Here is a 25,405-nt window from a genome sequence, read left to right as displayed (position 1 = left end):
GTCCATCTGAGCACTATTTTCAGACATTACATCGCTACATTAACTTCAGTGGCCGCTGTATGTTTTCAGTGCGTCCATGTGAATATCATTTATAGTTTCCGTCTTTTGACAGGAAACGTCCACTGAAAGGCTTCAATATGGTTGAGTGGATATTTGTGCATCACATTTTTCTGTGTCAATAGAAAGTTAATGTTGAATATGAGGTTCTTTGAAGTCGACAAATATACATCAAATTGGACTCAAATACAGTAAAGAAAAAAGACCCAAATTGTCTCAATTAACCGTGCAATGGGGCAGAAACACCCTGCAACATCAGCAGTCAAGCAATATTAATGCAATTACAATTATCACCCCAGAAAATGCCACAATAACCACAGCAGACTGCAAAGCCTCAAGCTTTAAGTCAAGTATTTAGACATATTTTTCTCAGTGTGTTTTGCTAAATCAACTATTCCTTTTTCCATATTTGACATGTTGGCGATTAGATATTTGGATCAGCTGCTTTTTCACTCCTCACTTAGTCACATGAACCAGCTATTAGAGTCAGATGGCCATTCTTCGGTGTGTCATCATCATGACCATACAACAGGTCATCCATTCATTTCTCCAAATACGTAAGCATGACGGGGTTGTCATGCAAACAAACATACTTGAGTCACCCTTGTGGCTTGAAGCCCGAACTTCGCACACTTTGAACTCACACGTAGCACAATGAAGGCCGCGACATGCCATCAGTGACACACTGTTAGAGACACTTGGACACAGTCATACATGAGTCTGTGAAATATGATCAGCTCGCTCGACTGTACGTGCTTCCGATCCCCTGCAGTGCTTCAAGAATCTGGCAGGACGTTGTATATAGAATGCATACGTCTTGGATGGTTTCCAGTTTGTGTTAACTTGTTCTATTTTTCAGTTCTGAGGGAGGTTGACATTTACACTTGAACGCTACCAGTCCCTGTATAGAAATGGTATTTGAAACACAATTGCTGCCAAGTCAATATTACACTCTGTCTTTTATTGTGATTTATTTAACTTACTTTGAGCTTTAACCAGGATTTCCTATTCTCTATTAAATCTGTATTCGGGTAGGGGCAGTGTCTATCATCCAAGTATATCAGTCATGCGTGACGATGTCACACATTGCAAACGTAAAAGTCTTTTTAAAACAGTTTTTGTGAGTCATAGAAACTTGGATGGGCCTTTGTACAACACACACAACATTTATATTAATAAAAAACGTTTTTTTGACACTTTACTATCAACACAACCGAATGTGTCCAGGCTACAATGACGCTACTGATTGGCTGAAATGTGTCCCATAGCATTTTGTTTTAAACTAAGGTTAATCAATACATTTCAACGTTCACCTTTTGTACATTTACAAGTTCACTTTTAACACATTAAAGACAATCAGCGACAACGTTACTCGTAGCCTCGACCTTTTGTTGGGGTGAAATTCATGTGCGTTGTCAAACCAGGAAGTAACAAAACTGTTTTAATCCAATTAAATAATCAATACTCCCATTGACCAAAGAAATAGTGTCACACAAGTCTTTTTGTTAATATGATTTTTTTGTTTTGTTTTACCAAGTGCCTATTGTATATGAAAGAGTCATATACTGTATAACAGCAATTTGAGCTAGATGTCTTTGGCAGTGAATCTCAGACATTAGTAGTCAGTTGATTTTGTTTCTCAGGCTCGATAGGGTCATTGATAAACTTGAATAAGTTAGCGATTAGGGCTGTGTATTGGCAAGAACCTGGCCATACGATACGTATCACGATACCTGTGTAACGATACAATATAATGCAATATATTGCGATTTTAAAAGAAAAACTAAATACAAACTTATATTAACAATGCACAATGAACCGATTAACAGTCTCAAACAACCTTGATCAACATGCAATATCCAGTATCTTTCCGTGTTCCTTTTTTTTTTTTTACTTTAAACTGTTTTAAAGCCAAAATGAGCCCAAACATCACCAATACATATTTAACCTTTGTTTAAAAGTAATTTTGTAGAGCATTTACGGTGTTATGACTAAACTAAACTTGTTAAATGTATTTTTGTAAGTAAGTAAGTAAGTAATTTATATTTGTAGAACTCTTTTCCAGACCAGGGTCACAAAGCACTTAAACAATCAAAACAATACCCAATAAATTATATACTTTAAAAGATTAGGACAAATAAGACAAACACAGGAGTCTCAGAGAATCAGGGAAAAGCCTGCACGAATAAAAATGTCTTAAAATGTTTCTTAAAGGAGTCAGTAGACTCCATCAAGCGCAGAGGAAGATCGTTCCAAAGCTTAGGAGCCTTGTGTCGTCATTGTTCGTTATGAAGTTTGTGGAAGTTAAATTTAGCGTAGCGTCCACTGACGTCAGACACAGAACTCAGCCTTTATTTATCAAGTATTAAACACAAAATCTCTATCGACTGTTTGTTATTGTTGACTTTCATACGTTGACTGAAAGTCTCTCTCCTCTGAATATCGTTACAGTATCGGGAATAAAAAATATTGCGATATATCGTTATATTTATATTTTCTTACACCCCTTTTAGCAAAGCCCTGCAGCGATTTTGATGACCCTGATGTGTTTTTATCGAGTGGTGCCATCGTCTTGCACAACCGACTTGAGATCATAATGCATCTTCTGAGCTTCATTAATCGCTTTTATAAAAAAAAATACCTTCAGCAACTTGTTGCGCTCTAGTGCTTTGAGTGAAATCATTCTGGTTCCCATTAAAGTGAGCGTTAACAAGCCGTGCCAGCCTTAAGCTGAGAACATTAAAGGATTATCTGATGAGCTTGTCTGATGGTGAACGATTATGAGTTTACATGTGCGACAGATAACACACCCTCGGCTTAGACTATAGCAACCAGGCATTGTTTAGTCCGAATCTTACCTTTTTGTTTCCAGGTGGAGTAAATGTGCTCTCTAAACTGGTGTCTATTGTCGTGGTGACAATATTAAGCAGTCACGGGGTACAAACATGTAATGACACGGTGTTAATCATCTACCAACGTAGACTCGCCTAAATTGGAAAAGTCTGGAAAAAAAAGAGAGATCTGCACGCAAAGGGGCGTGTTTCAAGGAGAGGACATCAGGTCCTTGTGGACATAAGTGCCATTTGGGTTGCGTGGACTTGTGATTACATGTTGTGTAGTTTGAGGTGGAAGGAGCGGGATCGTCATGGCCCCTTGAGTTCACCGCAGCCCGACTCATCCCCTCCCCACAAGCAGCGACAGTACCACATCATTAGGAATAATGTGCTTCGCTCCCTTTCTCAATCAGAACATTTCATGTCACGCAATGAGACATTTTGGCAGCTGCCACCTTGACCTCATGCTTCTTACCCCGAGGTTGTTGTGGCGTACGTCCCTGTCAAACATATGAAAGAGCTGACACAAACGCACAATTTAGCCCGTCAAACAAGTCGACTTTTCTTAACAGTTTTCACGTTAACATCTATTTAAATAATTGTGAAATATAGCGTGTTGACTTCTCACTCATTTATCTTACACTGTAGACCACGATTCCATTTTGGTTGCTGCTTGAAAACATGCCAGTTCTTAATCTTGATGATGATAATATTATGACACATTTGTAGTTTATTAAGCTAGAGCCATCTCAGCGACCACTGTATTGAATACATTTAAGTTTTTGTAGGGATATCACCAGTTATCCACCATTAATATAACACACTTCCATAGTATTTCCATCTAATGTCTAAGATTATTTAATAATGGCCATACATTTCTTTCTAGAGGTAACATTTGGAAGTACATCAATCATTTTCAATCTTACTATCTTTGATTAAATGCTGTAAATGATGATTAATTTTCATATTCAATAAGTTTCTTTTTTTCTGTCCAAAGCTAATACATGTTGGCATATTTACAGGACTTGAGCAGAGTTTGCTTTTTCACACCTTCATTCGTTGCCAGATTCCCTTCCAGCAAAATGTCCAAGTCATTTAAAAAAAGAAACATGTTGTATACCTGATGGAGGCTTGTGGCTCTGAAATATAATCTGGCAGGATTTACAGCTCTGAGCGTAGAATAAGTGATCAGGAAGTCTTTGATTTAAAAAGGAAAAATTGTAGGACATGTGATATCGATCTGCTCTACTCTTCACAGCCTTCTTAGCAACCAAATGCTACTCATATAAGACCCGGAGAATCATGCCTCAATTTTAGTTGCACTGATCGTCATACGTGAATGATGCATTCAAGGGCGTAGGAATTTTAAAATGAAATGAGAAAAAGCAATAAACGGTTTCGACTCCAATAAACCAAATCAAATGTATAAAACGTATGGGCTTTCTAACAACTACACGTAAAAACCCTGTTGAGAAAACATGTCATCTAAGAGCTTCTTCCGAAGCTTTTTCAGCTAAGGTTCTCATAAGAGCGCGTCTATGAAACAAGTATCTTAGCGCTCTGTCATAGCCGAACCCTTCTTAGGAGCCTTCTTATGTCCTTTAGAATCTGGGAAACTCTGCTTTTATCAATTTGTGGCTGATTGACATGTCAGATTTTTATTATTTTCCTCTTCAGCATCCAGTTCTTGAACAAAACTCTTTAAGGTGCTGGACATGTCCTCGCAAAACAACCCTGCTGTCTGTCAAACCGCCCCATTACATTGGGCATGACATTTAAAGTTGGGTGAAGAAGGCGGACAGCTTGCCCTTACCTACTCCGCACAAGGCCTGCAGTCGAGCCCCTGTGCCACATTTGTGTACGCCTGTGTGTGTGTGTGTGTTGTGACTTTAGCCAGACTTGGCCTGGCATAAGGACAGCTGTCACATCTCCAACCTGTCACATGTGACACAGAGGAGACGCCAGCGGCCCGGGCAGCAGGAGACATAAGGACGGACATAAGAAACGGGGGGTCCGCCTCCGTGTGTGCGTGCGTTTGTGCATCCAGGCGGCCGTTTGTCTCAAAGAGTCAGGGGAATGGAAGACGAGGCTTGGTGGCCACGTGAAAGCGTTTGACTCGCAGGCACCCTCTAACCTTGATGTCCACATTCACTCGTGCAACGTCGTTCTTAAATCCAGTCCTTGAACAGTTGAGTCACTCCGTCCTGCAGCGTGTCTTAAATACTGCTTTAACATCCAACCACCGCCCCTGCAGGACGCCCTCGTCATGTGTCCTCTTAAGGGGGGCATTTCAGTCTCATTACTTTCTGATGTAGAGGTCTCTTCATTACGGTCTCGCCTGTGGCCCCGAGTAGCTCAGCCCTGTTTTAAGTCTGCTTTTTACATAAGCAAGCGGCATTTCTACCCGAGCGGATCTGCCTGCAAGACCTCAAGACGAGCGCAGAGATGCATCTGCTGCTCAGCTGAAGAAACTACAAATGTTCGCACGTAATGTAGATTCACCAGAGAACAGCCTTATATTCAAGCATCCTGCCACAGGAGACTTGACTCAGCCATAATCTGAGAATTGACTCTAAAATTGATATATGTGATCCTCAAAATCCTAAACTGAATCAGTTTACGGTGATTAACTCATAAATCTTTTTCTATCTCAATCTGGTCTCATTGTCAGTGTGCTTGTAATTTTGTTATAGGGAAGGATATATTGATTTAACCATCTTCTGATTTGTTTGTGTCTTTTACAATATTTTTACAAAGAAATCCATCAGGATCTCTGTTTCACACTTGTCCCTCTACTGCAGACCTGGGCAAAGTGTGGCCCTCGTAATGTCAAAGTATGATCATGTATAAATGGTTCTAATGCATTAACAAATATATTTTGTACTTATTAATAATTTACATTTTCACATAACACTTCTGTCCTTTTTGTGTGTAATTGTTTGTGTATATATTAATCCCTAAAAATATTTTTTTTAAGTTCATTGAAGAAATGTTTGGAAAAAACTAATATATACAAGAATTAAATGCAGCTTAATTAGCTTAACAAATGTCATGGCCTAATGTCCTTTTTTTAGGGATTTTTTCGTCTTTCTTTTTGCTTGACAGCCCCTAAAAACATTCACAGAATTGAATGTGGCCCTTCAAGAATTTTAATTGCCCACCCCTGCTCTACTGGGTGATGGATCGTCCACACCTTCTGTATTGTGTGTAAACATGGGTTCTCACCTTTCAAAGTAATACAAGAATTCAATAATTAAAAGATATCTATCAGACAGAAAAACTGCAATGCTCAGAGAATTTCGGACAAAATAATGGTCTGCCGCTATCAGAAGCATTAGATAGTTAACCAGATTAACACTGTCTGCATCATATTTAATTCCAAAAATGGAAATGTACAACATCAACTTCAACAACAACCATGATATCAATTTATCAGAAACAATTCAACAGTATTGCTATTAACATGGGCAACGATTTAAATAGTAAAAAAAAGATAACATGATCACAAAATTAAAACTTCACCTTCATTTTCTACTCATCCTCATGTCGACTAACGGTTGGGATTATTTTCACAGTAATCCCTTAATTTTTAAAGTTATAGGCAAAAATGTGGCCATTTTAATGTAGCTACTGGAGCTCAGTTGTCTTCGTCTTTATCTTAGTCCAAAAAGACACTTAAAAACATAAAAGTACCTCCATGGTGCTCGTCTGTAATGTCAAAAAAAACTAAGTCAAGTCTGTATATTTTTAAGCTTGTTTGTAGCAGAAGCTTCCAGTCATTTTGCTCCTGCTTGAGGTATTTTCCTCATTGAAACATATTGTGTGTGCAAGATTGATGGACTGTTATCTTCCGCTATAAACTATCTTAAATTATATACTTGTTTCATTTTTTTTACATTGCCTAATTTTGAGGTTTCAATACAAGATGGACGTTACAGATGAGCATTATGGATGTATTTAGATGTTTTTATTGTGTCTTTTGTTTTGATCTTTTTGGATGAAGAGGGGTAAGGTTAGTAATTAGTACAAACTTATATTTTTGCTTATAACTGAAAAAAGTAACGGATTACCCTGAAAATAATCCCAACTGTTAGTCAACATGATGGTGAGTAGTATCAGTGAATTTGAATTTTGGGTGAACTATCACTTTTGAATTATTTATTTAATTTTTTTTATTATTTTTCCTCCTTTTATCTCTTTGATAGTACTGTCCATCATGGATGATGACAGTCATCGTCTGAACACTGTCATCAGTGAGCAGAGAAGCAGAATGAGTGCACGAATGCTCCTACCCAGGTGCAAAACAAATAGACTCAAGGACTCATTCATTCCTCGGGCTATTAAATTTACAATTCTGTTGGGGGCAGAAGTGGAGTAAAAGTATCATGATGTCTGTTCTATGTTATCTTTGTATCCTTCGTCTTTGTTACTTTTCTTTACTCTATGTTCTTTATCTTTAGACTGAGATTGTATCATCTTGTTCTTTCTCTTAATTTCTCATTGTCTTATTTTTATTTTTATGAATAATTTCTGTATTGCTGTGTTCTAATTGGGAAAAAAAAACATTTCCCGTAGAAGAGGGATCAATAAAGTTCTACCTAACCTAACCTAACCTAGTTTCAGTAAAACATTTTGGATCCTGCAATCTTAATTACAGAAATATATCGACTGATAAAAGCAGGGAAGACGAGATTTAAATATAATAACAAGTCAAAATCATTGACCCAGCGTGTAGCTCCTAAAAAGCGTCTCAATGACTCTGCTCAAGTATGCGCTGAGATTCCATTTCATCTGTCACCTTCTCCTGCTCTGTGCATAAATCACTTTTACTAAACGTGAACCAAACTTGACAGCTACAAACTGGAGCGAAACAATCTTTTCCTAAAACCCAGTGCCTACCGCAGTCCCAGATCTCCACGCCTGTTCCCATCTGTCCAATATCGTCAGCGGCAGGAGCCGTGAGCACTGCTGTTCTTGTCCACTGATGCAGTTCTTGTTTACTGATGCAGACTATCTTGATGTGAACTGAATCCATCAGGCGACACTTTGGGATGCCACACTCGCTGAATCTTACCCTGTGTTCTCCTCTTCCTTTTGGGTTCTTCCTCCAATTTTTTTTATCATGGTTATATTCTTTAGTTGTTTAGTTTCTATCGCACGGCGTCTGAGTAGATATTTCTCCCAAGAAAATGTGGGTTAATGACTCTTGAGGATATCTATGGTCTTTATTGTTTGATATTATCGTAAAACTAATAATAGCCTAATACTCTTTGTGTTGTTATTCGGTTCATTTGTGTCTCTGTGTTTTCCGATCGACAGTTTTTTCACAATCTTCTCGGAGTCGCTGTTTTGATTGAATTATTTAATTGACTTTGAAAGTTCATTTAGACTCATTAGATTACATGCAATCACATTAATTCTACTCTACTTGGGGAGTCGATGCTCAGCGAGAGAATTGCTTTCGCCGCCCACTCCGTGAACTTTCCTCCGTCCGACAGACAGCAGTGCGTCTAATTGGTTAACAGGGTTGATAGGTTGGAGGCAGCTTCACTGAAAAACCGGTTGCACTGCGCCTCTGTCCATCATGTATGGTGGTTTGGTTTCCTATTCCCACAGCGGGCAGTGATTATAACAAATGGATGGGTTCAAACCATCTGTAAGACATTTGATTAACACTGCTGAGCCTGTGTCGGAGCCCAGAGAAAGCGGGAATATTTGATGTGGAATTGCTCTAATGACTGCGGCCATGCTCGAGGAAACGCATCACAGAACGAGAAATTAGAACCTTGAGAGTCGGACGAGGGTCGGATGCGCAGCTCCGGGTGGCCTTTTGATCCGTCTCACACATGATTTGATTGGTGCTTCCAGTCATCAGCTCAGCCTCGGTGCAGCTGTTGAACGTAATGTGGCGTGAAACGAAACAGATGTTTTCTTCTGGTGTCTTTCGTGTTCTTCTCTCCATGTTTGAAGATAGAGGCGCTTTTTTTTCTGTCATCACCAGTTTTCTCCCGAGACGCGTGTCAACAGATTAGACTGCATTAATGGACTTGAGTAGGCCCGGTTGTCCCAAGAGGAATGACGTGGGCCTAGTGCAGGGGTCGGCAACCTGTGGCTCTTTCAGCCCTCTGATGCGACTGAGTTTTTTGAAAATAAGGATTGGTATAATGTGGATATTTCATATAAATGTTTCGTAGAGTTTTTTCCAGTGATGCATGAAAAACGAGCAGCCCTCTCATTCACTTTACTTTTTATTTGACACCAAAAGTTCTACGGTAAAAGTTGTAACTGTCGCTGAGCCTCACGCTCACATGCACTCCCCCCCCATCACCTGTCTCAGTCTTAAAGAAACAGTAACACGCACAACACAACTTACATTATTTTACTTTAGTTTGTCCAAAAATAACATTTTAATTGTATCAGAAATGTAAAAAATTATTATGATATACAGTCATAAATCACTGAAAATATGGAACTGTATTAAATTAAACGTGTAAACATCCCAGCAATGCATGTTTCAGTCTAATTGTAGTTATACTGGATAAAAACAGATGTATTTGTTCTAACAGGATAATCCACCTTGCCCCCACTTTTGGGTCCTGAGCCAGCAGTTAAGAATCAAATGGAGTAGTTGACTACTCGGTACTATTAGTAGGGTTAGTATTATTTGGTCAGGGTTGAGGAATCAGTTCCTTTTTGATGAGTGAAGTTTGAACTTTTACATTTTGTTTATAGTTTATATAGTAAAAGCATTAAACAAAGTAAGTAATCCTTATATGGCATCATATTTTGTTTTTGAAGTCAATACAGTTTCCTTAACTGTAGGAAACGCGTCCAAATGGCTCTTTCAGTGCAAAAGTTTGCAGACCCCTGGCCTAGTGTGACCACAAGCGGTCTTTTCACAGCTTCAGTCATTCAAGGTCTGTCAATCACTCAATCCTATTCTTCTTCAGGACACGGCGCTGGACCCTGGTGAAGATGTTGCCCTCCTCTCTGTGAGTTTCGAAGATGGGGAGGCGACTCAAGTCTTCCCCAAACTCTACCTCTCTCCAAGCATCGAGCAGTGAGTACATCCTTAATTCGGATTATTATTATTAAACTGAACAAAGTCACCAAAGTTCAGATATGTGGGAAACTGGAGACTAAACTGGTCTAACTTGAAAGTATGTATCACTGTTTTTTCTTCTCTTCATTTCTATGTTGGTCTGAAGCAGTATGATGTGTAAAATATGCTTTTATTGGTAGCTGAAAAACAAATGATTTTTCTTTTCTCTTTCAAACACCATTTTGAAAAATCCAATAAATGAAACAGTGTGTGTGAGCTAGAAATGACTGCAGACATCTGTGGTGTCAACAGTGTTGTGTGAGTCTCCTGTGAATCTGTGGGAATGTGTGAGTCTCTAAATGTGTGTGTGCACATGCTTAAATCATCTTTTTTGTCATGTAGATCTATGTGCTTGTCAGTTCACATTGGACGTGTGTGTTTTCTACACAAGTGTGTGGATGTACTAAGTGGGTTCTATCATGTTTGCCATGTGTGTACATGTGTTCTGCAGAGGATGAACTTGTGTGTGCACATGTTCAGAGCCAGGTAGGGACCCACTCTGACCTCGGGGGGCTCCACGGTCTGAGCTTCCGTGCTCTGAATAATCACAGGCTGATGTTTATTTACAAGCACACGCCCCGTCGCACCAGGTTAACAGACCTCTGCCCTCCCCCAACACCACTCTCCCTCGCCTGTCTCTCTCTCTCGCATCCTCTTGTCTCTCTCTGTTCCATCTTCATCTGCTGCAGTCGCTGTTGTGTTCTCTGTCTCCCACCATTTATGTGCCACTTCCTTCACTCCCTGCTGTGTTCCCTTATTTACCTGAGAGATTGATGAATATGAAACTCAGACACCTGTATGATAGATGGAAAGAAATAAAAAATATGTATAGAAAGACGGTTTCTTTTGTTGATAAATGCATTAGAAGGACATAATTGTGTGTGTGTTAGTCATCTACTGGAGTGTATTTTTAAAACAGACCAATGGTGTCAAACTCTTATAGCAGTCTTGAGTCGCAGGCCAAACAAAATTAGTGATATTGTTTTATCTTTCTTTGATGCTCAATTTATCTTAATTATCTCTGTTTATTTTGCTTCACCAAACAAATTCCAGTTTTACTGGTTGCTGACATTCTTGAGTTATGTCCCATAGCTTATCTTAAACACTGATAACTTTATAGGTCACCATGTCAACATGAATAATAATCTAGCTTGATTTCCAGCCCACCTTCCAAAGGGCCTCATAAAATCACTTGGCGGGTTGGATTTGTCCACTGGGGCCAAGATTTTTGACCCATGTGCAACAGACCATTTGTCGCACTGACTCAACAGATGTCTAAACAAGTGGAATTACACGTCCTGAGACCTCAATGCTACATATGTTAAAGGGCGACTAATGTAAAAACCCAACTTACTGACTTACTAACATGTTTTAATATGACTTACTCCAAGGTGCAGTAAGTCTCTCATCATGACGATGTTTTAAAGTTAATCTCGGCGAACAAGAGGTTACGAGCACAATGTCCGCTATGGCGTCATAATGGGCTACGCTCCACCTGCAGCCAGCTGTATTAACGCCCCGCTTTGTTTATACAATGAGTCCCTTGGAGGTGGAGACTTTAGGGATTGATGACGCCCGATGACAAACATTGGTGATTGACCAATCACAGCAGAGTGGGTGTTCCTATGTTAAAAAAATATATAATCTCCAGAAAATCAAAGCTTTTTCAGTGGGCGGGGCTTAAGCACATATTCTAATGTAAATATTTCAATGAAAAGCGAGTTTTGTACAAAGAGACACATACTGATGACTCCAAGATAAATTTAAGAGACACTTAAATCAACACACTAGCTGCCCGTTAATAAAAAAAGGATATATCGTAGTGAAAAGTGTTTTACTGAAAACACACTGACTGGAAAGTACTGTAACGAGTTATTTCACAACAGTAAAGGTGGATAAGGATAAGAGGTCAACTAGGTTTCTTTATTGAGTCTTGTATGTTGTTTTGCTTCCATGTACACCTTGGTCTTCAGTTGCTCTCTGAAATAGTTTTCCTTCCTACCTGAGATGAGATAACCACGGTTCTGTTGCCTGAAGACATCCAGGAGCAGCTCCTCTCTCTTCCAGCTTTTGACAGTTAGCGTTGTGCAGCAGGGCAGCGTGGTTCAAGAGGCTGCTATCAAGTGCTGTTATTGGAACAGCACAATACTTGAGGCTCATATGCAAATGTGTGTGATTGTTGCATATGTCTGTGTTGCACTTATGTGTGTGTAGCCAGAGAGTGACCTTCCAGTAGCTACACAGCAGACCGGAGCTTCTGCGGTGGTGTTAGAGGGTCTCGTCCTCTTCCAGATACGAGAGCAGAGCAGACAGTAGGAGGCTGAAGGCGGCAGAGTGGGGACCAGGAAGTGGGGGGGGGAAGTGGTTCCCCTCATGGCGGTGAACCAGCAGGAGGTTTTGAAAACAAAGAAGAGGCAATAAAACAAGCCAGTCTTAAAAGGAATAATCTCTTTTATCAATCCTTTTCTGCTGTTTTGTCTCCAGACATTTGCACATATGCATATCCAGACCCTGAATAGTTCTGCTGCTCTGCGTGTTTTCGTACACCTTTTTGTCAGCTGCGTGGGAGTGTGATAATACATGACCTAGGGCAAAAGATGTATGTCTTCTCTTCTGTTGTTTGAAGATAAATGATTGCATGTGTGAAGAAGACTGCGCATGAACGGATTTGAACTGTCATGGATCGCTCCTTAATTCCGCATATGAAGCTATTTTTGACTGTACGTGTTTTTACGCAGAGCAAGTTCTTCACGTATCCTTGCTGACCCTCGTTAGTCTTTTGAAGCCGTTCATTATCTCTGTGCTGGCTCAACTGAAGGAAAGCTCATCTCTCTCCATCCTGCCGACGCATTCCGCCGTCGTATGGAGAAGTCCAACATCATGGACACTTGTCTTTATGTTCAACATGTTAGATGTTGAACAGGTGAACACATTAGTGAACCTCTCACCATTTACCCGTCCATTGATTTTCTTATTCTCAGCAATGGTCCCCAACTTTGTGATACAAGGAACAAGATTGTGGATACGATCGGGCAAAACTACTTTTTTTTGTCTTTGAAATAAGATGAGGAGTTCTGGCTGCTGCCCCCTTGACCTTATCTTTGATAAGGGGTTGAAAATGGATTGTTAGTTAGCTGGATGGATCGATAGAGGAAAGATTAATGGCTGATGGATTCAAAAATGCATTTGATAGAAGGATAGAAGAATGAAAATGGATGGTAGATAAAAACTTTATTAATCCCTCTGGAGGTCTCCTTCGGGAAATTGTTAATTGTTAGATGAATGGATGAATGGATTTCTGGTTGTAAGCGACTGGAAAAAAAAATCCATGTAAAATCAGAGGCTCAGTTTATAAGAGACCGGTGGATAATCTGAATCACGATTTCTGATATAAAGAAGAATGACAACAATAACCAATGACAACAAGTGTTTTATTTTTTTCAAATAATTAAACTGTCCAACAGCAGGTTGGATTCTAGATGTTAACAGCTTCATCAGCCTGAATGCCGGATGTTTTCATTTGCTCATTCATGTCCGTCTTCCCTCCACCTTGTTTCACTTCTAAATTCACCTTTCACGGACTTCTCCGTCTCCACCGGTGCGTCTGCAGCCCGTCTCTTCTCCATCCATCTCCATCACTCCCTCTCCTCTGCTTGATCCCTCTGGCTGATCCTCAAAGGGAAATGAGCGAGTGAGTGGGACTTAAAAGAGAGGGAAGCGCTGTGCTCTACCCAGCAAGGTCGTCCCTCGCTCGACTGAAGCAGAGAGGATGTGGAACAACACACACACTTAACACCGGAGCCTTCCACTCTCTCTCTCTTTCCTATCACTCCTGAGTTGTTTGATATCTCACTTATACTCTCCTTCAGCGAACAAAAAACTGGTAAACCCCCTAAGCTACTGTGTTGTACCTCTATTTCTCCTCCCGCGCTTTCTTGCTCTCTCTTTCTCTGTCTTCAAACGTACCGTAACACTAATGTTTGCCGCCTTAAAGAGCGGCGAGGGAGAGCAAAAGACGTAAAAATACCCCGGACGCACACCTACGTTCTTTACCAATAATGTCCACTGTATGCAGACGGACGCTCCGCTGGCTCTTTTGATGGACCTTGCTGTTCTTTTTCAGGAGTTGTTATTGATTATGAAAAGTACAAACAAGCGTGAATCCGTAGGTTGCTTAAGATGTGTTTGTTATATAAGGTGTTAAAAATGTTTATTTTTGTTTGATTCTCTTCTGGGTTTTCTAAATGGTCTCCCATGGACGATAAACTGCTGCACATTATTTCAATTCAATCCAAGGGTTAAATGCATTTAATATAAAATTGAAATGACTGTCTTTGCTCCCAGTACGTTCCAGAACCTTCTTAATAATCCACATATATCAAAATATTAGACGGGCCCTCACAATTGTACCTCCTTTTTCTTTAATCAATTTATTTTTAAAGAGTTTTAAAGAGAATTTGTCAAAGCACTTAATCACAGATTATATCAATTGATACCTACAAAAGACAGTGGGGTTTTTTGGTTTGTTTTTTTCTGACTGTGTAAATAATGGACATACCATCTGTGACGTCACCTGTCTGTTCCTGGACCACAGTCTCGATTGCAACTTTTGGTTGCAGCTATTTTGTAAATACAGTTTTTCGGTTAGCCATACAAGTCTTTTTTTAAATTTTAATTTGTATTTTTGACCTGGTTGTGTACGAGACTTCCAGTCTTTTTGCAGCCAGTCTCAAGTGTATCCTCGATAGACTGCTGCAGTGAGGATGTAGACAAATTGTTATTTTGAATTGTTATAAAATATTAATTACTTCTAAATCTAAAAACATGAGGGAGTAAAAACTATAAACTTTAAATTAGAAGGAAAAACAGAAAGACAATTGATTTGAATAACTCTTTTAATTGCCTTTAATCTCAGGGTTTGTTATCTCAGGGTCAAGGTAACCCAGAGGCAACACAAGGTACACCACAACCACATTCGTTTTTTTTAGGCTTCTGAAAGACATGAGGGTTAAGGCTAAATATAAAGTTTTAATGAAGGTTCTTGTTCCATAGGATCATTAGGTAACTGAAACACGTGACCTAAAACAAGGACCAATATCAGGGATTAGTTCTTGAATTAGTGTCATTTTCTTATTGATATAAAGGATGATCAACATTGCTTGTTTCCAAAATTCCAGAATAACGTTGCTGTTGTAGCCCTCTGTGCTCATGTCGTTAATTCCGTTCAAAACAACAAAAGATTCTGATGTTTAGCTGTTGTAGAACCACGACTCATTTTCACTTCTCGTTTACCTGATTGTTCTGAGCCCATGAGATGAGTTGGATACATCTCTGCTTCCCCCAGAAAACCTGCTGCATTGCATAAAAGAATCGAGTGGGCACCGTCTCTGCCCCCAAACCAGATTTAGGAGCCCAGAAAACTCAACGCAGAGAGACAGTTTTAGGCTGCAGTGCACTAATGTTTGTGTATCTGCATTTGCCTTTGGGTGTGTGCGTCTGTGAGTGTGTGTGCGTGCCTGTTTGTGTGTGTGTGTGTGTGTGTGTGGAGGTGTTTCAGAGCGTTTGGATGTCTCTGCATCTCGATCAGTTATTTTTCAAGGTTTGGCAAACATCCTGTCACTCTACTCTGATCAAATAATATCAGCCAGACAGTCTGACCTGAGAGACGAGTGCATTAAGAGAAATACTTCCGTCGCGTCTTCTTCTGACTCGCCTACTGGCCATTAGTCCTCCTTCCAGCGTGTTACTGGAGCTCAGTGGCTTCAGGACCGTATCGAACATGTCAAAGCAAATGTCGACGGCATGTTCTTAGGTTGTTTTTCTCGGTCCAACTTTTGAATACAAATGGAAGCATCTTGAGAGTCTGAGAGCACTTGAATTTTTCCCCTGGTAGTGTTGGGCAACTATGACCTTTTGATAGAGAAAGTAGAAGAACTGGATAAAAACTTTAGATGACGGTTTGTGATGTCTAATTCACAGCATTCTCTGGCTGGTTTCAGATCTGGTGTCACTTTAAAGGCATGGATTTGTTTTACTGAGGAACCCTCCGACATAGAACGCACAATAGAACGCAATCCTGTGCAATAAACTCATCTTTCACTAATAAGTATATCTATCTATCTAATCTATCTTATCTATCTTATCTATCTTATCTATCTAGTCTATCTAATCTATCTAATCTAATCTAATCTATATACCTTTCCCAAGATCGCATTAACATTTACCACATTCTAACACATCTAAAACATGCATCATTTTAACAACATGAAATTCATAATGATTACTGGCCCAGTAAAATGTATTACAGCTCCTTTGATTGCGCTGCCTCCCCTCCCTCGTTTGTGACATCAGTTTTCTTCTTTTTTTTAAATATATATATACTGTATATACTGTATATACCGAATCAAAGATGGATTTATTGCGTAGGTCTTTGAAGGTGTACTGAGACTGAGTTGCTAAATTGGAGAAAATTTGTTTTGGTTTCCGGGGTAAAGGGTAAGTAGAGAGAGTCGTTTTTGCTGTTTGACAGCTCTAGATGAAAACATTGTAACTGTCGTGGCGTTGGCTGTGGCCTACAGCATCAAAGATGAGATCGTCTCATACAATTGTCAGACAGGGGAACTAAAATATATTTACATAATCAGTACTGTATGAAAAATTAAAAATAAAAACAGAAATAACTAAATTCCACAGTATGGCAAGGGACTCAGTAGTTCCAAGGCACCTCTGGTGTATTGTAATGTATGCTTTGGTTGTAGAACTTCCAAAGGAAACTGCCACATATGAGTAATCCAGCAGGACCTGGTGATCATTAGGTGGGTAAGCGTCCTTCATAGATCTGTGTATCTAGAGCAAAACTGTTTAACCAGGTGCCTCCATCTCTCTACGAGAGTCTGAACAAACATCATCATCTATCTGATTAATTGAGGTTGTTTTGACAGCACATTGAAGCAAATATGTTTTCCTGTCGTATTAAAGATAAACGTAAATCACATTCTATTAGTGCGAAAGTGGACATTTGGAGCTCATTTGTAGCCGAGATCCCCATTGTTCTGCCCTTCATAGTTTCCTAGAGAGGGCTGCTGTAATTGTGGCCCGAGGCCTTTGTTAATATGGTTTTTATCCCAGCAGATGAGGAAGAGAGGTTTTTTTTCTTGCCATTCCAGGAGCTTCACATCATACATGAAGGTTACCGATGTCTGTTGCCAAAGGCCAGCGTTGCCCTGTCCAGACACGGTTAACAACAAGAGGAATTTTAGTTCAAACAGGTTCATATATGGACGTCTGAGGCCTTCGTTAGCTTTTAGCGTTGTGTTGCATCTTCAGAGGAACAACTTTACAAATTCATGTTCAACTGTTGCTTGACTCATGGCCTATTCAAGCATTAATCTTCTCACTCTGCCACTGCGCCGTCGCTAACACAGACACAGAAACAAACACAGCCACCTGAGTCACTGAGGATCATCTCTGTGGTCGATGAAGTCAGGAGCAATTCGCCATTGCTCTGTTTATTTACATGTGAATGCTGCTGTGTCGCCGTAATTGTGTCTGCAACTAAGTTCTGTAGCTCAGAGGGTTGAGTTAGGCAGCATGTCTGCACGACGGCTCCAGTGTGTGTGGGTAGTGTTGAGAGCCCTGTCACCAGTGGAGACACAAGAGCACACTTTGTATTGTGCAAGTTAAACACAATCTTTCGGAAACGTTCACACATTTCTATACAAATTCTCTTCAGTCCGTGAGACCTTTTTAGTTCTAAATATGTTTTTTGATGTTGCATTTTCTTTTTTAACTTTTTTACAAGGCCAGAGAAAAAGAAGCAGAACTTTTTCTCAATGTGAAGTTTGTGACATAGATTTTAATTAAAGTAATTTGCTAATGTAATGTTTCAATAAATATTTAATACATTTTGAGAACCACGTTGACAAATTCTACATGACATTTTAAGTGCAGTTTTACAAACATTGTTCTTTAAGTAAAATTCTAACATCACTCAAACCCTTGCAGGATAAATTTCCTAAAATTTTATTTTCAAATGACTTGTGTCTAATTATCCACTCAATTATTATTTTTTTAAAGTGGTCTTGTAGAATGAGCCACACATTGTTTTTGTTGCTGGGTTTGGCCTGAAACATTTTGTCACATGCGTGTAAATCTGTAGTAATGAGTACATTAAGTTTGAAACTTTTGAGAATGGAAAAAAAACAGATTCATTTTAGTTTTGACTAAATGTTGGTGTTAGTGGTTTTGTGTAGTAGTGTCTGTGGATCCGCCTTTGGTTTATTGGTGCGTAGGTGATGCCTTGTGCAACCTTCAAAAGGTTGTGAATTTGACACACAATCATTTGTAGAACCGCTTTACATTTGTGTCAGTGTGTTCTGTACTTTCAGGCAGTTTCCTCTGCTCACCACTACAATTTTCATTTGTAGTCAGTCAGTTGGGAAATATCTTGACAGTCATCACACTAATTCCTGACATTCAAAGTTGCAATAGCAAGACGCAACACATGGTTCAAAGGTTCAAGAAAAAAGCCGTCTAAGACAACCCCTGTGAGAATAGGACCAACTTTTTTTCATCATCTACAGCTGGACTTGACTCATAGGGAAATATGTTCAATTCTAACATCATCTACAATGACTCAATCAAAATAGCCTTTCCACGGTATTTCCGCTGACACCGCAGTTCTGTGGTACTGAAAGGTACACGCAGTACGTCACTGCAGAACACGTGGGTGAGCACTAAATAGGTAACTATTGTATTTAGAGATGTGCGACTTTTGTTCACACTCTGACACATGCGTGACGACCAGAGTATTTTCTGCCTGTGTCCGTATTTCCATCTCAATGAGCTATTCTTAGATCTGTGGGTGGATAAACAAGCTTAGATTCTCATTTTGTCACAGAGACCCAAGCAGGCAGTTGTTGGTCCTACGTCAGGCTAATTGTGCCCACAATGCCGAAAGAATTTGGCAACATCAGGGTCTTAAAGTCTTGTGTCCGAAGTGCTCACCTGATATTTGGTTGGCCGAGGCAACCAAATATCGGCCCGCTCTGAAGGAACCTCTTGTTTCCCACCAAAAGCAGCATTAGGACATTCTGAATAAATCACTCACTCCCCAGTAAATGTGCTGCAACACGCTGATTCCGGACATTGCTGAACTCTCTACGACCTCAGTCGAGATATTTTTCCAATGAAGACTTGCGGTTTTAAGATGGAAAGGCGGAGCCTCAGTTTCAACTGACCATCAGAAATACACAGTTGAAAATACATTACAGTCTTAAATATTGTAAGAATAAAAACTCGGTTTTGATGTGTAATGACATAACCTTAAAAATAATCTTAGGTTTTATATCACAATATTTTGAGCCTGATGATTTAGGTTTAAGAGACGCATACAACTGTAGTACAGGGGTTTCAACCTTAGTCATACAAGTCTTGTTTCCTATAGCTTAATTATCTCAGATAAGGACTGATTTCCACACTGCTGATTTCATCCTCCCAGATTCACATGATTTACCATTTAATTTGTATTTCATTGGTCATTCCTGATGATATGCATTATGTTCACAGCAGTTCTTGAATCGTCTTGGACTTCTAAGTATATGGATGTTAACAAGTTGAAATTCCAGCGTCTGGTTAAAGCTGATGAAACGAACTGTGTGAATCCAGAAATGTGACTCAACCTGTGGATGAAGAAGGAGTGTTGGTGTAGATAAGGTCTTCATCAGGAATGTCTGGGAAGAATTTGGGAGGGTTGAGGTTAGCAAGTGGAGCCAAATTCTTTTTAGCTGGAAGTAATGTCTCTGACATCTGTGTTGTGATCGACTATCGATATTTTCAAAGTGATTTGCTCCTCTAATGAGGGAAATGAGGATTTATCTCTGATCAATTATGTTGAACTACTGAATGAATGGATGTCCATCTGATGACTGAACGAAGACACAAGTGCTTCTTATCCTGCAGAAACAAAACAGACGGCATAAAACTAGTTTGATCAGCGTGTGTTCTCCTTGAGCTCAATAGTGTGCGATTGTTCTGGTGGAGCGGACAGACTTCACACTACACTCTGCTGAAGACGCATTCTGTGGTGGCTGTGGTCGGACTTGTGTGTCAGTGTGCATGCGAGTGTCTGATGTTGTGTTTGCTTTGCCCACACAGTGCTCTTGGAGGCTCCTCTGCACTTCATATCCCAGCGTTCCCAAGTGGAGGATGTCTGATAGATTATGTACCACAAGTCTGCAACCTGCTCACCAACAAGGTAACAACACACTTTTCAATCCTTGACCAGAGTTTCGTTGCTGATATTGCTGGTTCAAAACTGGGTTCATAGTGTTTCACTGTTTTTCACCAAATATTGGAATCCTCATTAATGAAATGCATTATATACAGTAGTAGTAGTAGTAATACATGAGCCGAATCAAACACATAAAGTTGAAGAACCTAGACTGGTAAATAGAAGTATAGATACTTTAGAGAGATATCCACTTGATACATAGCAGGAGAACATGCAAAGATAAGTGTCTAGGCTAATTCTATAATATCTTTTCGCCAACGTTGTGTCAATCTTTATAGATATACTGTATGGATGCCTTTATTTTGAACTTCTGACTACCGTATCTCTTGACCCTGTTAGGACAAGCTTTATGATAGTCAAACTCAAGACCAGGGGGGCCAAATTCAGCCCTCTTAATCATTTCATGTAACCTTCAAGAGGTTTGAATCTTTATAATTGTCTTAAAATACTATTTGAGAAACCAGCATGTCCCAATCATGACCTATGGAGTGGTCGGTGTTCCAGGTTTGCTGGCCAGACTCTTGCTGTTGACGAAATTGTTCGGCTTGTGACCCGAACACTGGAGTGACACCCTTTTCGATTTATGCGGGCTTTTCATTGATTTTCTGGAACTCCTGTGTTGTTCTCTGTGTTATCTTGACCTTTTAAGTATATATTTTATCAACTATTGTGTATGCGCTTTGTGACTCTGGTCTGGAAAAGCGCTATACAAATATAAATTACTTACTTACTTGCACTTATTCATCACACACAATCCGGCGACTTCCTCTTGTGTTCTTGAATGACGCAATCATTTTGTCAAATAGCGTGTGATATGCATTCAAGTCTGATTTAACTCTGCTAGTACCAATAAAATAGTAAAACCGGTGGATCAGCTCCACCTTAAAGTTGTTTGCAGGCCTGGAGCCAATAGGTTCGTCAGTTCAAAGCATCCACAAGTGTCAATCAACCAGTTTTTTTTTTCTTGTACTAAAGCAAACAAAGGGGTTAAGTTGTAGCAAACATTCATCTGGCCTTCATATCCACTCTTCAGTAGCCAACTGAGCTCACAAGATCTTTCAATGGAGTCCGTCTATCTGTGGCCTCTTGACTTGCACGACCCTCATGATGACACACATTTAGTTTGAATACTCTTCCCCCGTTTGTTGTCTTCACGGTGTGTTCTCCATCCCCGCATTTTTGTCCACTGAAGGATGTCTTTATAGTCAAACGTTCTGCTCATTCATGCACGTGTGTCTTGTCAACGACGTGGGCGTGCTGGCTGACATCCATAGTCTGTCTGCGCGCTCCTTAACATCCTCAGGTTGACAGGTAGCCATGCAGGGTAGATGAATGTGGTGCCATTAGGCCTCGGGGAAAGATCCTCGCACAACCACACACACACAGACAAGAATATTTTCCGTTTAACCTGGACATTGTTGGCGAGTCCACGGTAAGGCGTCCTCATCTATGGGGTGGACTCGAGGTGATTGACGCATGTGTTTGAAGAGGCATATCAAGATCTGACATCCGGGGAAGGTAAAGTGAGGACGTGCTTGAAATGTGATTGCTTAATGGTTAACCTTGGGCACTTCTAGACGTCGTTTCTTCCCCGAAGATGCCATCCACAAGTCAAACAAACATGTTACACCCGCCTGCAGCTGTAGATATACACACTCTGTAACCTGTTTCAGAACAGAAAGTGCAAGTGTGACCTCGGCTTCGACTGATCCCATGATGAAACTCTTGTCCATGACCAAGTCATCTCGAGTGTCGCGGAAAAACGAGGCTCAATAGTTTGTGTAGCTCCCAGCACGTAATGTCGGTCGCGAGGATTGCTCAATGGTAATCGGGCATGGATCTTGTTGCACTGACAGGCTGTTCGCTCGTGCATTTAGCGCCGAGATTTTATTCCTCCCACTTGATCCAGATGTCATGGTTGCATCTTCACCACGTACGCTGCCACATACCACAGAGCCCGGCGCGCTCGCCAACACTGGAGTGAATCATCATGAACAGCTGTGATGTGTGTGTGTGTGAGTGTGTGTGTGCGCTCACGGGTAGAAGATGGAAGAGTCTGCCTTGAAGAACAGAAGACCAGAGAGAAAAGCGCTGAATTAGACTAAAATAAACATTCACAGAACTTTGATCCAAGAGATGAGGAATCAGACGAGAAGTTTGGGGAGGACAGATGTTTGGAGAGTAGAGTCCGAACCGGACAAAGAACTTGTGAAGAAGACAAGAACAAATGTGCATGAATAAGATCAAGAAAAGAACGGAACAAGTTTCCGACGAATCGGCGGCTTTTCATGAAGAGAAAACGTGTCCGTCAGAAGCTGTCATCACTTCCATCTCCGCACAATCAGAAACAACAAGTATTGGACTCTCCTGGAGGATCACAACATTGTGTATTTGGCAGGAAATGTATGTCAGATTCAGTTTTCACACTTTAAATGCCAAGAAGACAGTGGGTGGATCGTCAGCACAAACAATCGCCCACAGTTTGGGTTCCATGAAGGATTTCTAGGTGCTCCATGCATCACTTGAAGGTTATATTTAATAATCCGCCCAAGCTCCAACTGTGAGGGAAATCAGCTCCTCGACGTCTGAGAAGAAAGGGTGGATGGAGAGATGGGAGTGGGTGTCAAAGGGAGACAAAGGGAAGAAGTGAGCTAACTGGCAAAGCGAGTCAGGTCTCAGACCACACCTGGACAAGAAATCCGGGTCGTAGCTGCACCAGTGACTCAGAGTGGAGCCTTTTCGTAGAAAGAAGCCGGCATGAGGAACCAGTGTGAGGAACCTCAGAGTAAAGGTCCCTGAATCAATCCCGCTAACATTGAGACTGAAGGAACACACTGAGCCACTTTGTGATCCCAGAATGATGGACATTGATCATCTCAGTCAGTCGATGAGGATTAGAGTTTGGATAACTCGGCGAGGCTTTTTTTTTCAAAACCAGTTGAATATTGTTTCGTCATTGCTGAGGGATCATGCAAGACTTGGCGGAGCCGGCGAGGCGTGTCGGCAGAAACACCTGAATAAACGTGTCGGCTCATGTGGATCCAGATTTATGACTCTGCAGAATAAGCTCTTGCTGCAGTCGTGTTGTCTTTTATTAAAAAAGTGATGGTCGCTCGGCTCTGACCTGACAAGTATTGTTGAAGGAATGTTAGCACGTGTTCTAGTCTGGGTGTGGCAGATCTAGGTTTCCTCGTCTCCACCCACACGCCAGTATTTTATTATAGATCTATTTCTATGCTGCTCCTTATGGATCTGGGATCTTAATGCTGTTTCAGCAGGTTTGAGTTGAACGTCAGGTATGTATGGTTGGGGGGCGGGGGGGGGGGGTGATAGAGATCGGATCATACAGCAGGAAACACTGTTGCATCACACAGCCACAGACCTGGCTAATGGATCCAGAGGCGAGGCCGTCACGGGTGCAGGCAGGCCCGAATACCTGCCGAGCAACATCACTTCCGGCACCATAGACGGGCCGGACTGGAATCTTGTCCGGTGTGAAGCTGGACTCAGAGAAGGTTATTTGATCACGTCACTCACTTGCTGTCAACTTCAAGTCTCTCTTCACAAATAATTAACTTCTTCCCAAGAAACTGCCTCAGATTTTATTGTTTGTTAACATATTCAAATAAAGTTTTTAATCCATGGAAGAGCAAAAAGCTCAGAAATAATTTCGGGGATGAGAACAGGCTTATATGAAGTTTAACTCTTTATGTTTACATGATACATTGTAGTGCAACAGTCCATTTTTATTTTACTCGTAATGGTGATTTAAAATTATTAAAAGTGTTTGAATTCAACAGAAGCGTTTTTCTGAGATCATATAAATACTTCATGAATTTAAGAAAGTATTTTAATGTTTAATTTTTGGTTATATTTTATTCTTTAAATGTGTTGTTTTAGAGGAATCAAAAATGCAAGAATCTATTTGTAGGAAATAATTCACAATTAAAAATTAAAAAAGAAAAGGGTTTTGTATAATGATAAAATATAAGTAGTAGAAATAGTGATGCTTAAAGATATACATCGTTATCCTCAAATAGTTCTCTTCATGTTTACCTGTCTTGTATTTATTTGAACGTTTAGAGTTTGTTTATTTGCTTCCTTTGTTCTCTATGTTCAACAACACTCTTCTGACTTCATTAATATTCAGCTGGAAACATAAGGAAATGAAAGACGCTTCATTTTTTCCAGCGAAACATAATGAACATGCAAGTCTCCTGAGTTGAGGAAACATTCCCTCCAGAGTGCAGCTGCAGGAGGAAAAATCAAAACTGCTGCTGCCTTCAGTTCCTCTTCCACTATTTTAAGTGAGTCAATAGAGACCTCGTGTTTCATGCTGCGGCTCTTTTGTGTAGGTGCAGTATGTGATCCAAGGCTACCACAAGAGGAGGGAGTACATCGCCGCATTCCTCAGCCACTTCGGAATGTGAGTTAACGAGACACTGCAGCCGATGAAGTCTGAGGAACACCTATGAAACCAGATACTTTGATAGTCATGAAAACCATGTGATGATGATGAAGATTATCTCTCAAAGAATATGATGACGGTGATGTTCATAAAGAAGATGATCATTTGATGGTGATGATGAAGATGATAGTTTGAAGCCGTTGATGAGGAAGATCGTTAAATATGATAGTGATGATAATGATCAGTTAGAGATGATGATGTTGATGAAGTTAAGAAGATGAAGACAATGTTGGCTGTGATGATGATCATGAAATATGATAGTGATGATGATAATTTATCGACGATGATGATGATAGTTAAGTGATTATGATCGTGTGATAATGATGATGACCATGTGATGATGGCCATGTTCATTCTGATCATTATGTGATGATGATGAAGATGGGTCATGGTGTTCAAAATTATTATGTGATGATGACGATTGGAAGATGATGATAGTCATTTTGATGATAAAGATGATGATGAAGATGGCTCATGATGTTCAAAATTATTATGTGATGATGACGATTGGAAGATGATGATAGTCATTTTGATGATAAAGATGATGATGAAGATGAATATTTGAAGATGATGATAGTCATTTTGATGATAAAGATGATGATGAAGATGAATATTTGAAGATGATGATAGTCATTTTGATGATAAAGATGATG

General features: G+C 40.1%; 1 protein-coding gene across 1 annotated transcript in view; it reads left to right on the top strand.

The window, feature by feature from the left end:
* The window catches only part of babam2 (BRISC and BRCA1 A complex member 2), a 58,182-nt gene that overhangs the window by 30,419 nt on the left and 2,358 nt on the right, over positions 1-25,405 (top strand). Inside the window, exons 7-9 of the mRNA XM_087780213.1 lie at positions 9,842-9,951; positions 20,149-20,248; positions 24,640-24,710. Of these exons, the coding sequence (XP_087636339.1) occupies positions 9,842-9,951; positions 20,149-20,248; positions 24,640-24,710 (281 nt within the window). The remainder of the gene's footprint in view (positions 1-9,841; positions 9,952-20,148; positions 20,249-24,639; positions 24,711-25,405) is intronic.

The sequence above is a fragment of the Callionymus lyra genome, chromosome 18 (genome assembly GCF_982586985.1).
Source record: "Callionymus lyra chromosome 18, fCalLyr1.hap1.1, whole genome shotgun sequence".
Classification (NCBI taxonomy): domain Eukaryota; kingdom Metazoa; phylum Chordata; class Actinopteri; order Syngnathiformes; family Callionymidae; genus Callionymus; species Callionymus lyra.
The sequence above is the reverse complement of the archived record's forward strand: the minus strand, read 5'-3'. Positions and strand labels throughout refer to the sequence as shown.